The sequence below is a fragment of the Oreochromis aureus genome, linkage group 4 (assembly GCF_013358895.1).
Source record: "Oreochromis aureus strain Israel breed Guangdong linkage group 4, ZZ_aureus, whole genome shotgun sequence".
NCBI lineage: Eukaryota > Metazoa > Chordata > Actinopteri > Cichliformes > Cichlidae > Oreochromis > Oreochromis aureus.
Window position 1 is genome coordinate 37102729 of NC_052945.1, and position 12630 is coordinate 37115358.

Sequence of the window (12630 nt, forward strand, 5' to 3'; positions counted from 1 at the left end):
GAATGCAGACCAGAACGTGGCATCGATCCGAATGAGCTGCACGTGTTTTCACTGGGAACCTTATAATCAACACTACTTTGAACTTTTAAACAGAGAATGGTTAAACATGCCGTGTTTGTATGTAATGAGAATCCAGAGTGCTGTAAAATGTAAAGGACTATGTTTGGGCGGTAAACACCTGAACATGGAAGCAAAACTGAATTGTGTGGTGAGATTGTCTACAAAGATGCTGGGAGAGCGCCACAACTCGGAGAAGTTAAATGTACAGTTTATGAATTTTATTTTAAAAAAAGAAAAAGAGTGGCAGCCAGAAACAATACAAAAGAAAACTCAAAATGTGATAAATCAGAACGGTCTCTGCAGAGAGCCAACACAGCTGTTACCATCGACAGACACACTGTTCTGAAGCTGAGGAAGGTGGAACGTTCCACTGAAGGGGTGTGGCCTAAAAGTCCAGTAAGAATCAGTCCAGCAACCGTCTACAAACTTATGCTCATCTTACTGAGCGAGTGCTGAATTACAAACAGCGTCCTTTCCAACGCCATGGTTACCGTTCGAATGAAGGGACAGGCTGAGTTTGCGTCTGTATTAACTTCTCCCATGCAAAATAAACAGAACCCCAAAGAAGAACCCAACAAGGTGTTGGGACAAACTTCCGTATGCTAACATACATTTTGTTGAGTGTATATGACACAATGAAGCACCACGCCAATGCACTTTGAACTGAAAGCCACAAAAACAATTTAAATACTGTTAATGTTTGAACAAGAAATGTCTTTAAAATGTTGCTGCGGGGGAGCGTCAGACTATCGCTCAGACTCCCAAACTGTATATCTGTCCTCTACTAATGACAAAAACTGGAACGGAGGGAAAGGCTTCTAACGCATCCTGTACTCCAACGTCTTTGACATCTCACATAGCTGGCCCCTGAAGTCCACGTCTATGGTGAAGTCCAGGTCCCTCTGCAGAGACAGCAGGTCAGGTTACACAAAGACAACGTGCACAGAAAGGACTTCAAATGGAATCAAAGCAAAGAGCGGCTGAACTGTGCTTACATTGTTCTTGACATTTGGCTTCATGCTGACGGTGCCAATGATTTCCTCTCCAGTCTTCACAGTCAGGTAATCATCCAGGTAGAAGACTGTCTGCTTCCAGTGGGTGTAAGGAGACTCTGGGCCTGGGGGAGACAGAGTGTTGGTAATCTACAGAAGCCTTTATTTTAACCTGCCCCCGTGTGTCAGAGTTCAGATGACTGGCTCCAATCAGCTGACCACCTCTTGCCTGTTCACCTGTAGACATGTGTCACATTCTGTAAAGCTAATGCATTTGCTTGGTTCTTTATTCTGGCTGCAGGCTGAGGTGCGAGGTTCTCATTTCTCCTCCTGGTGATTCGTCGCTGTATAAATAAAACTGAATTTGTCAAAGCAGACACTGGTGTCAGCTCACAGTGGTGAACAATCTGTACAATAGCAACAACACGTAAGTCGTGTCTCGGCCTCTGGCTGACGTAACATGAATTGGGATGTTGTTCAGTACATGGTTCAAGTACATGAATCCTAAGAACACCCACAGCATGAATCCTGCCCTAACAACACTAAATTCATTCAGGTATGAAAACTGCTTTTATCCAGGGCTGTAGAAAGCATTCATATTGGGACACCTATAGTGTAAAGACAGCAGGGAGGGACACTGACTGGTAGAGAAGCCGATCCTCTTATGGCAGCGGGTGAACTCGATGTTGAAGTAGGTAACCAACGCGTGGATGTAGTCATTCCTCTTCACCTGGAGGCAGAATGGGGACGTGAACGTCAAGTCTTCGGCCTTCACTGTGTAGATGTCCACCTCCTAGACAAAAAAGACAAGATGCCTTCAGACCAAATGTTTCAGACCAGCTTCAGCCACCCCCTCTGCCTGTGTCCCACATCCATTCAAGGAGCAGAGAATGATCCACCTACCCTGACGAGACAGGAGTTGCTGACCAGCTGCTTGGGGTCCACCACATCGACCAGGGGCTCCTTGATTGCCACCTCCTTGATGCAGGACATATCAAAACCGTACACGTTCTCCCACCCTGACAGAGACAAAACCAGGTACAGCTACAATGATCCAAAGTGTCCTTTCTGACAGACTCGTTACCGCTCAGAGGTGTCCCCTCCTGACGTGCTCAAACATCTCACCGTCTGTCATAAAACATGTACAGCGTTGTGTGAAAGTCTCGGCTCACCTCGTCGTGTTGACATTTTGCTAATGACGAGCAGAGAAAATAACCATGCTGACACTGAATGCTTACAAACACTTCAGCACACGCTGAACTCGTCACCATTAGAAGCTTTTATTACAGAGTGGATCAAAACTGATGGTGATTTTCATAATTACATCATATGTGACCAGTGAAGCATAAAAGGAGCCTGTGCAGTGTTTTACAGATGGTTACACTCTCACTGTTGTATCTCTGACTTGCTCTATACATGCTGATGACAGTTTGAACCAAAAATGTCAAACTAGGCTCTGTCAGTCCATGAAACCTGTTCTTGCTGTGACCGTTCATGATGGCAGGCTGACGAGGGCGCAGCGCTCTGTTGGGCGTTAACGAGTAATAACTTCATGAGTTTCTTCAGATTTAACCATTAGACAAAGTTACTTCCAACCATCTCACAGACATGATATTCAGCTACTTTCATTCACCGTTTAGTCCCACTCAGTCCACAGCAGTCTGACTCCTTGGAATGGCTGGTGTGGTCGTCTCTTGACACGATCGGCCGAGTTCAGTTTGTGTGGCAAACATGTCTGCTTTGTGTTCATATGGGTGTGTGTGTGTCCTCATTGGGATGTGTGTTGGTGTGTGTGACTCAAGCCTTACGTTTGTATTGTTGACAGTGTGTTTCACCCATTTTAGTGCTCAGATTAATCAAAATCATGGAAAGTACAGTAGAATTGGTAAAAAAGTAATCCATTACTTGTGAGTAACAGACCCAACAGTTATCACACCAGAGAGGGGAAACGCCTCCACCACAAACAAACATTTGACCTCACAGCAGGTCATGACTGCAGCACATCAAAGCCAATCAGAACCCACAGAGTGAATCACTGAGTGAGCGCAATGATGGACAGTTCCCATCCCTAATAAGGACACATGCTGTGACAGGGTTGGTTCCCTTTGGATCCAGTTTGATTTGGTAAACACAAATCCAGATACGTCCAACCGGACTTTGTGTGATGACACAAAAACACACTCGTTTCCTTCACAACGATGTAACCTTACATGTTGGTCACAACTGTTTGAGACATTTTACTATACCCACTTACCGAATTATCAGAGCTTCCTCACCAGAATCGATGACACCAACTATAAACATTTGTCGACTTAGAATACGACGCATCCACAGTAAAATTCTAAAACCACCTAAATGTATTTTCTAAAACTACAGGAAGCTATGGGGATGGAATCACCTGACCTGGACTCAATACCAACGAAGAAGAACATGGGGCGAACGGCAGGATGGAAGAAAATGGGAACGTAGATTAGAATAAATGTGAAAGCATTTCCCAGAAACAGACTGTGCAGAGTGGAGCTTCTCTCCAACACATAGTAAACCTCCAACCCAACGCACACGTTTTCTGGATCTTTGTTCCAATTTGCTCTGGGACAACCGGGTGATATTGACAATGACCTGCATACAGGAAACACTCAGATTTCCATTCAGTCACTCGGACCACTCACAGTGTATTTTGTAGTCCTTATACTGTCGGTCTTCGATGGCGGTGACGTAAAGGGTTGCTCTGTCTGGAAAAATGAGGCCATCTGGTTTCTGTTATTGTATAAAGAGGGACAAATACACAGTTTTCAGAGAAAAGATCAACAAAGTCAGTATGTTCACGCCAAGTGGAGCAATAAATGAGTAGCTTAAAAACTCACAACAACAACTATTAAAGTGCATTTATAGACATTTATGTGGGGAGAAAAAGGATCCATCGTATTACTGAGACTAATTTAACCAAGTTTGAGTGGGGAAAAAAAAAAAAAAAAACACCTGATAGATGCAGCAACATCCTGACTGAGTGTGACACTGAAGAACTGACAACGCATTTATTACCTCTGGACGACTGTAATTCATCATTATTATTATTCACCTCCATAGAGCACTTTGCGCTCAGACTGTTGGAATATTAGTGGTTCCTAGGGGGCTTCCCATGATGCATTTCTTCACTCCTTTTCATTTGCCATGTGTTCTTTGCATTTATAAAGTTACTACTGAGCTCTCTTGTCCCGTTTCCACGCCAATATTGCACCATTTCATAATGTTAACATACACTGGGCCATGAAAGGCTGTGGGAACGGTTTACGTCTCTCATTTAAAAAGTTTACAAAGTTAAAGTAATCGTCACGCTCCCTCACACATCTCCAACAAAACTAAGGCTGACACATCCCCACAGCTTAGCCTGGCCCGACTCAAATCCATGTATCTACAGATTTAAGGAGCATCCCAGCGGTGCGATAGGAACAAAGGTTTGAGTGCACACATAGATGTAATGCAAAGCAGCGAGACATTACCACAGCCAACACTGACTGCACGGTTTACACAAACAGGGACATGCTGTCGCAGCCATCATAGAAAAACCCAACTCACAAGCACACTCACCCTCATATAAGGTGGTACATTAGAACGTATCAAATTTACGTTTTATAGTACAAACGCCCACAGGACTGAAACAGGATTCACGTGTTTGACAGGAGCTCTACTGCTCAAATAAACAGAAGAGCATATGCATACTCACCAGCCATTTGTCCCTGGCATAAATAACTGTATTAAGCATGGACTCATAGAAGAGACAGTAGCCCATCCACTCTGATATGATGATGTCTACTCCATCCACAGGCAGCTCCACCTCTTCCACCTTTCCTTTAATGATGGTCACAACTGGAGACACAAGTAGAGCTCAGTATGCATTTTTAAATATGATCACATGACTGAAATCATGTTGGCTTCTATTTACTCACCATCATCAAGGTTGTTGGCCTTGACAATTTTCACAGCATAGTCAGAGATGCTGCTGCACTCGATCTATGGAGATCAAATACAACAAACAGACACATCAACTATATCAAGGGACCATCGCTAGCTGTGAGTGATGTCATTACCATTGATTGGTGAATAAAACACCTACCCCTATAACCTTCTTGGCTCCAGCTTTGGCGGCAAACATGCAAAGGATACCCGTCCCACTGCCCACATCAAGCACCACCTTGTCCTTAAAAAGGTGCTTGTTGTGGAACATGGAATTGCGGTACGTGAGAGTGCGAACTTCATCCTTCAGCATCTCCTACAGCACAAAAGCAGGATTCATGAATACACACACAAGTTTCCTTGAGTTACTGCTCTAAACACACAGATTACAAACCAGAAAAATACCTCATGAATTCCAAAGTGGGCGTATGAGTCAAAGTAGTAGTCCTTAGATGTCATGTCCTCAGCTGCAGGCTTGGCTGAGCTCTCCCCCTGGGAAACCTCACAGAAGACCAAGATCGTCTCAATTAAACATCATCTTTGCTAAACTCAGACAACCAGCAGCTTTGTTGGCTTCAAACAATTAAATGTATTAATATAGCAACTCTGTTCCAGCCTTACAGGCCACACCGTCTTTCCACACACACCTGTATCATGTGTTTAACCTCTTTGAATTTTCCAGGGAAACTGCTGAGTTCACTGAACAGCTGATAAGCAGCCAGTGTAAGAGTTTCTTGTTCGTTTCCCATCTTTTAACTGTAAGTAAATGAGGACTGCAGAGGAGGAGGAGGGTCTCCCCACCAGGCCGAAGTCCAGGCTGTGTCCCTCTGTTTTCCCTCCCTAGTTCCCACAACAGTATTTTAGGGCACATTAAGATGTGATGTAACCCACAGTTATACTGGGGCCGACCACTTCTTTTCCCCAAACACACCCTACCAGTTAGAACAGGTATAGGCATCATACCACAACCGTAAGCATCAATCATCTCTTGCAGGGGGGAAACCCATAACAGGGCTGAAGGCGGCAACAGCCGAATCAGTGATGTCCTATTGTGTACTCCGACAAGATGGCGCTCCACGTGCTTTAGACACGGGAACTGAAAAGACTTTGGTTCCCAGTCCGGCTTCACGGACAGAGTTAGACGGGTTAGAGTTTTTAAAACAGGCTCCACGCTGGGCCGATACACGTGGCCCACTTTAACGTGAACTCCGGCCGCACAAAATATGGTGGCACATGGCTGAGAAGTCGCGCGCTCCTGGCCTTCCTCGATAACACTGGGTTTCCACGTGCACACCAACTACCTCATCTGTAGTTATCGGCTCGGGCTCAGTACAGCTAGCACGTTTGTTCACCTCTATGAGAGGCAGAACACCTAAAGCTGCCTACAACGTAGTTCTTTATCACCCTGAGGATGCGCTACTAACGCGGCTAGTTCAGCGCTGCTGCTGTCGCCTGTAAACTACATTAAAGGGAAAAGATTATCGCAGAAATCACGTGACATCTGTTAAAGAACAAGTTTATGAATAAACTGTAAGAAAATACCACGAAAGAGTTCAACTCTGTAGCACAATTAGCTAACGAGTTCAGAAGCTAACACGGTAGCACCCATGCGGTCCACGACAGGTTCGCTCCATCGCCAACAGCCGGCTGACGCATTAGCTAAAAGGACGACTCTGTTCTTTAACCTTCCAGCATCAAACAGCCGTGGGGATCAGCCGCAGTACGTGCTTGGTGAAGTGTCGGAGTGGCCTTTCTCGGTCACATATATGTTAGATGAATGAGCGCCAACGGTGCTAAGGCTCTATTAGCCTTAGCCAAGTTAAAATGGATGCATCACTAGCTGGTAGGCATGTGCTAAGTAAAGCTAAAAACATAACCGTGTACGCAATGTCGCACGACTTCATAAAATGACCGCGTGTCGTTGCCAAAGATAAATATAAGTGAGGCTTATTTTCACACTATAAGACCTTACCTCCATCCCTTCTGCTGGCGCCGCCATTTCGATCATCTACCCAGAGTAGCTGCTTGGGTCTGTAAGCGTCTCCCTTTGTCCCGCCCACGACGGCCAACGTTTATCTCTGATTGGTGCAGACGACAGGCCCTGCCTCCAAATTAATCCGGTTGTTAAGTGATGACGTAAAACCCTGCTTCCGGGTCCACACTGAACCGCCGTCCATTAAGACTGTTGTGTTTTTAACGTGTTTGAATACTTCCGATCTTTTTATGTCCCTAAAAATAGTCCGTGATCACTTGGTAACCTTCACTGAGGCATGTGGCATGACACTTAACATGAATAAATGTGAACTGATGCCAGTGAATGAATGGAAACAATCCTGTATGTGTGGCATCCTTGTTGGAGGATTTCACCCATCATGGTAAAGCACCGCGGTCAAGCCAGCCGCTTCTTATCCGCCGCATAAATTTTCTTGCGCTTCTACACCAGCCTTTACGGCAGCGCCTTTTCTCGTTATTTCCCGATCAAAAGCATAGGCCCACGCACACGTGCGCACGCGCGCACACAAATTGCAATGGGACAGCCCAATACAGCCATCGGGACAGTCTGGTTGTATATTCAAAAATTCATTAAAAATCATTCTTGACAGTTGATGTCCAACTTTCAACACAGTCCTCCTCTGGGACACCTACTGCCCCTCTGGGCTAGGTTTCATCCAGATTTACTGTAATATTCCTCAGAAATTAAATGACATTTATGTTCAATACAATACACTCAATACACTACAATTATGTAATGTTTAAAAAATTAATTACAAATCATCCTTAATAGTTGATGTCCAATTTTCAACACAATCCTCCTCTAGGCCACCTACTGTACCTCTGGACCACGTTACATCTCAATCCGCTGTAATATTTATCAAAAATTGAAAGAACAATTATATGTCAAGGCTTTCTATGTGCCTTTCAAAGTGACACTAAATAACAGAACTCAGGCACATCAGGGAATAATCCAAAAGATGGTTTTATTAAACTAAAACAACATACAAAATATCCCTAACCCATACTACATAACCTAAAAAGAAACATAGTGGAAACAAAGGGACACTTAGAAGCACAAGAAAACAATAATATACTGAAAGGGCAAGAGACACAGCCCAGACATAATCCACAACTAAAACGCCAAAAGAACAAGTCATCCCACATAGCAGACGGGTCAAGCCCTGTTTATGTGATGGCATGCCACATCTGGCCCGATTGTGGTTTGGTTGATGTGGCCCTGGCTCATAGAAAACAGGTCTGGCCCAGATCTGGCATCAAGCTGGCACTTCTGACTGACTGGTGTCATGGCAGGGTGTATGTCAACCAGATGTGGGCCAGGTCTGGCAATGATGGCACTATTTATGTTCCTATTTTCCTGTTTTAGTTAGAAGACCCAAATGCCATGTTGCAATACTATACTGCTATGGTAGCCAACGTTTCAAATGCAGGTTTGACAGGTTTGTGAGTGTACACTTTATCCAAAACCTAGTGAGGGTTTACTCATCTTTGCCAGTGGCTGGCTGTAGCTCAGGAGGTAGAGCAGGTTGCCTATTGGTCGGAAGGTTCGATCCCTGGCTCCTCCAGTCTGCATGTCAAGTGTATGAATGTAGTTAGGAAGCACTCAGTTTATACAAAGTGTGTGATTGGGTGAATGTGGCATGTTGTATAGAGCACTTTGAGTAATCTGGGAGAGTAGAAAAGCGCTGTGTAAGAATCAGTCCGTTCACTGTCTGAACAGTTTCTTCATGTTACTTTTGCACTATTATGTTCCGGCACGTGTTGTTATTACATGGCTTGATTAAGGTACACATTAGGCTGACATCTGGGGCCAGAGCTGAAACTGTTCTGGGCCAGCACAGGGCCAGCAGGGTGTCTGCAACTGGCCTTGTGCTGGCCCATGTGTGGGCCACCTCTGGTAAACCAGATCTGGGCCACCAAAAGGCCGTCATTCTTTGCAGTATGTGGGCCATGTGTAAGCACATTGTGTGGGACAGATCCAGGCCATACCAATTTTGCTATGTGGGATGAATTATGTAAAAATGGAAACATCATAAAACTGAAAATGAACATTAAGTAAAATGTACTGAAATGAACATCAGTATGGCCATCATTATTTAATTGGAAAGTCTAAAGTTCTATGGCTTTGAACAGCCAGAGAACGCAATGCCCAGCTTAGTGCGACTAAAGGTAACTTCTTTTAACATTCTGTCATTCTGCTTCTATATCAAAAATCCACTAAAACTAGTGTAAGAGTAGTCATTTGAAAAAAAATGACTAGTTTTAGGGGGCTCTATCCGCCTTGGTGCAGCTGCCGTACCATACCATGATGCAGTAGGTTAGCAGGCTCTCAATGGACGAGCGGTAGAAGGTCAGCAGCAGGTTGGAGTTCAGCTTGTACTTCCTGAGGACTCTCAGGAAGTGCAGTCGCTGTTGGGCCTTCTTGACGTCTGCTGAGATGTTGTCTGTCCAGGAGATGTCAGCAGAGATGAGGATGAGATCTTACAGTCTGGGGCCGGTTTGTGAGAAAGTCCTTTATCCAGGCACATGTGAGAGGAGGGAGGCCAAGAGTGTCCAGCTTGGTGATGAGGATGTCCGGGATGATTGAAGGCTGAGCTGTAGTCCACGAAGGGCATTCGGACGTAGCTCTGCCGCTGCTCTAGCTGAGCAGCGTGGAGGGCTGTGGCGAGGGCGTCTTCTGTAGATCTGTTTGCGTGGTATGCAAACTGGTGGGGGTCAAATTCTGGGGGGAGGTAATCCTTGATGTGCTGAAGGACTAGTCTCTCAAAGCATTTCATGATTACCGGTGTGAGGGCCACAGGGCGGTAATCATTCAGGCTGGAGATGGGAGACTTCTTCGGCACTGGGATGATTGTGGCTGATTTTAGACAGGATGGGATGGCTGCCTGATCCAGTGAGAGGTTGAAGATGAGGGTGAAGATGAGGGTGAGCTGGTGGGCATACGCTCTTAGCACCTTGCCAGGTACTCCGTCTGGACCGGCCGCCTTCCTGGGGTTCACTGCTAGGAGCACATGTCTGACATCGTGCTCCGTTACAGTGAGTGGAGCGGTGCAGGAACCAGGTGAGGATGAGGATGGGAGCAGGGCTGAGGCAGATGAATGCTGCTGTTGTGGTGTTTCAAAGCGGGCGAAGAAGCTGTTTATTTCCTCTGCCAGCTGCACACTCAGGTTTTCTGTTTTTCGCAGTGCTGCCTCTGTGGTTTATGATGTCTTGTATTCCTGGCACACACCTCTCGTGTGTTGTTGCTGGACAGGTGGGACTCGATGCTTCCTTTATGGTCTGTGTTGGCTTTTTAATCCCCTTTTCAGGTCAGCTCGAGCAGCCCTGTACAGAGCTCTGTCACCTGACCTGAAGGCGGCGTCACGGGCTTTGAGGAGTGAGCGGACCTCGCTGGTCATCCAGGGTTTTTGGTTTGGGAAAACCCGAATGCTTTTGTCCACAGTCACATTTGCAATACAGAACTTGATGTAGTCCAGAACTGATCCTGTGAAAGTTTCTAATGCAATATATTATACTTTACCAATGTAACACACAATGCAGGTATCTCTCAGAATTTATTTTTATGTTATCAAAAATGTATTAAAAGTACAAGCATGAAAAAGTACAAGAATGCAATAAAAAATATAACCAAACAAGCTTAATTTACAGTTTGAAATACAGAACATAATGAAAAGATAGAATTAACTACCTATTAATCCCCATATCCAAGTATCAAAAAGAGTAAAAACAAATTACATTCTTTCCTCGGTTTCTATTAATAAGACTTAAATTTACATGAAATTATTGAACATTATATACATTATTCATAAGGAGACAAAGAATTCAGAAACAAGTGAGAGAGTGCAGTGAGTCATGTTTATTCCTGTTCAATACGTGTCTGACACAAGTGGATGAGTTAAAAAGTCTGACAGCAGCAGGAAGGAAAAACCTAGTGTGTCATTCCCTCAGAGAGCAGGGTTGAAGGAATTTGTTGCTGAAAATGCTCTTCGCTTTGTCTAGTGTGTTATGGAGGGGATGAGAGTTGTTGTCCTTGATTGCTAACAGTCTGTCACTGACTACCTCCTCCAGGCTGACAAGCATAACATAAACAACAGACTATACATTCCTGATGACCTTCAGTCTGTTTACATCTTTTTCTATTATGCCTGTATCCCAGCTTGAAGAGTCCTGGACCCTTTTTCTAGTCAGTGGGTGTGTGGGCAGACAACTCTGGCTTGTCACCCAGTTGGATTTCCTGGTATTTGTAAGATGGCACTATCTACAAATCAGGAAACATCAACTGTGATATTAAAAAATGACATGATGACATAGTCCTTGGTCAGTTTACCGAGCATTTCTCAGTTTTGTTCTTTATAGTTCTGACCATCATATCATTGTTTGTGAGTCCTGGATTATTTGATGATATGTTTACATTATGTATTCTTTTGTTTTCAGTTCCATATTACTTTTTAGTGTAGTTCTTCTTCAGTTTCCACAAGTGGATGGAACACTTGTGAAAATACTCTAGTGTTAAAGCCAGTCTTGTCTTCATGTCTGTTTATGGTTTTGTCTGTGTCAAGCTCGTGTGTCTTAATCTGTGTTTTAGTTTGCTGGCCTCTTGTCTCTTTCTTGTGTTGAGTCTCACTTCCACTGTCTTCTTATTCCCAATGTATCCCTGCTAGAATAATGTACTTCTCCCGGTCTGAAGTACATTATTCTATTCTATTCTATTCTATTCTATTCTATTCTATTCTATTCTATTCTATTTATACAGCGCCAAATCAAAACAACAGTCACCTCAAGGCACTTTATATTGTAAGGTAGCTCTTACAATAATAAATACAGAGAAAAACCCAACAATCATATGACCCCCTATGAGCAAGCACTTTGGCGACAGTGGGAAGGAAAAACTCCCTTTTAACAGGGTAAGAGAAAGAAGACAGGATAAAGACATGCTGTGGAAGAGAGACAGAGATTACTAACAAGTATGATTCAATGCAGAGAGGTCTGTTAACACATAGTGAGTGAGAAAGGTGACTGAAGAAGAAACACCCAGTGCATCATGGGAATCCCTCAGCAGCCTACGTCTATTACAGCAAAACTAAGGGAGGATTCAGGGTCACCTGATCCAGCCCTAACCCTGTGGAACTCCATAATTGACCTTAGTGTGTGAAGAGGACTCTCCATTTACATGTACAAATTGGAGTCTATTAGATAGATATGATACAAACCACTGCAGTGCAGTACCTGTAATACCTACAGCATGTTCTAATCGCTCTAATAGGATATTATGGTCAACAGTATCGAACGCAGCACTGAGGTCTAGCAGGACAAGCACAGAGATGAGTCCACTGTCAGAGGCCATAAGAAGATCATTTGTAACCTCCACTAAAGCTGTTTCTGTGCTGTGATGAGCTCTGAAACCTGACTGAAACTCTTCAAATAAGCCATTCCTCTGCAGATGATCTGTTAGCTGTTTGACAACTACTCTTTCAAGGATGTTTGATATGAAAGGAAGGTTGGAGATTGGCCTGTAATTAGCTAAGACAGCTGGGTCTAGAGATGGCTTTTTAAGTAAAGGTTTAACTACAGCCAGCTTGAAGGCCTGTGGTACATAGCCGATTATTAGAGA

General features: G+C 44.2%; 1 protein-coding gene across 2 annotated transcripts; it reads right to left on the reverse strand.

Moving 5' to 3' along the window:
- Nucleotides 1–263: 263 nt before the first annotated feature.
- Nucleotides 264–7119, reverse strand: prmt1 (protein arginine methyltransferase 1). Of its 2 annotated transcripts, none has more exons than XM_031755780.2 (10): nucleotides 6979–7119; nucleotides 5412–5507; nucleotides 5167–5322; nucleotides 5000–5063; nucleotides 4777–4919; nucleotides 3722–3809; nucleotides 1956–2071; nucleotides 1695–1845; nucleotides 1056–1177; nucleotides 264–962 (listed from the first exon to the last, which is right to left on the reverse strand). In XM_031755780.2, the coding sequence occupies exons 1-10, from the start codon at nucleotides 7012–7014 to the stop codon at nucleotides 879–881; spliced, it is 1056 nt and encodes a 351-aa protein (XP_031611640.1). In that variant the 5' UTR covers nucleotides 7015–7119; the 3' UTR covers nucleotides 264–878. The 2 variants fall into 2 exon arrangements, with proteins under 2 accessions (XP_031611640.1, XP_031611642.1); XM_031755782.2 differs by having other exon boundaries at nucleotides 5412–5498; nucleotides 6979–7091.
- Nucleotides 7120–12630: the final 5511 nt, after the last annotated feature.

Excerpts from the sequence above, each read along its gene's own strand:
- prmt1 (XM_031755780.2), bottom strand. The coding sequence starts at position 7,014 with ATGATCGAAATGGCGGCGCCAGCAGAAGGGATGGAG. Across the intron at positions 1,846-1,955 it reads GCAACTCCTGTCTCGTCAGG|GAGGTGGACATCTACACAGT; the intron begins GTAGGTGGATCA and ends TTTTTTGTCTAG. Across the intron at positions 1,178-1,694 it reads GAGGATCGGCTTCTCTACCA|GCCCAGAGTCTCCTTACACC; the intron begins GTCAGTGTCCCT and ends TGTCTCCCCCAG.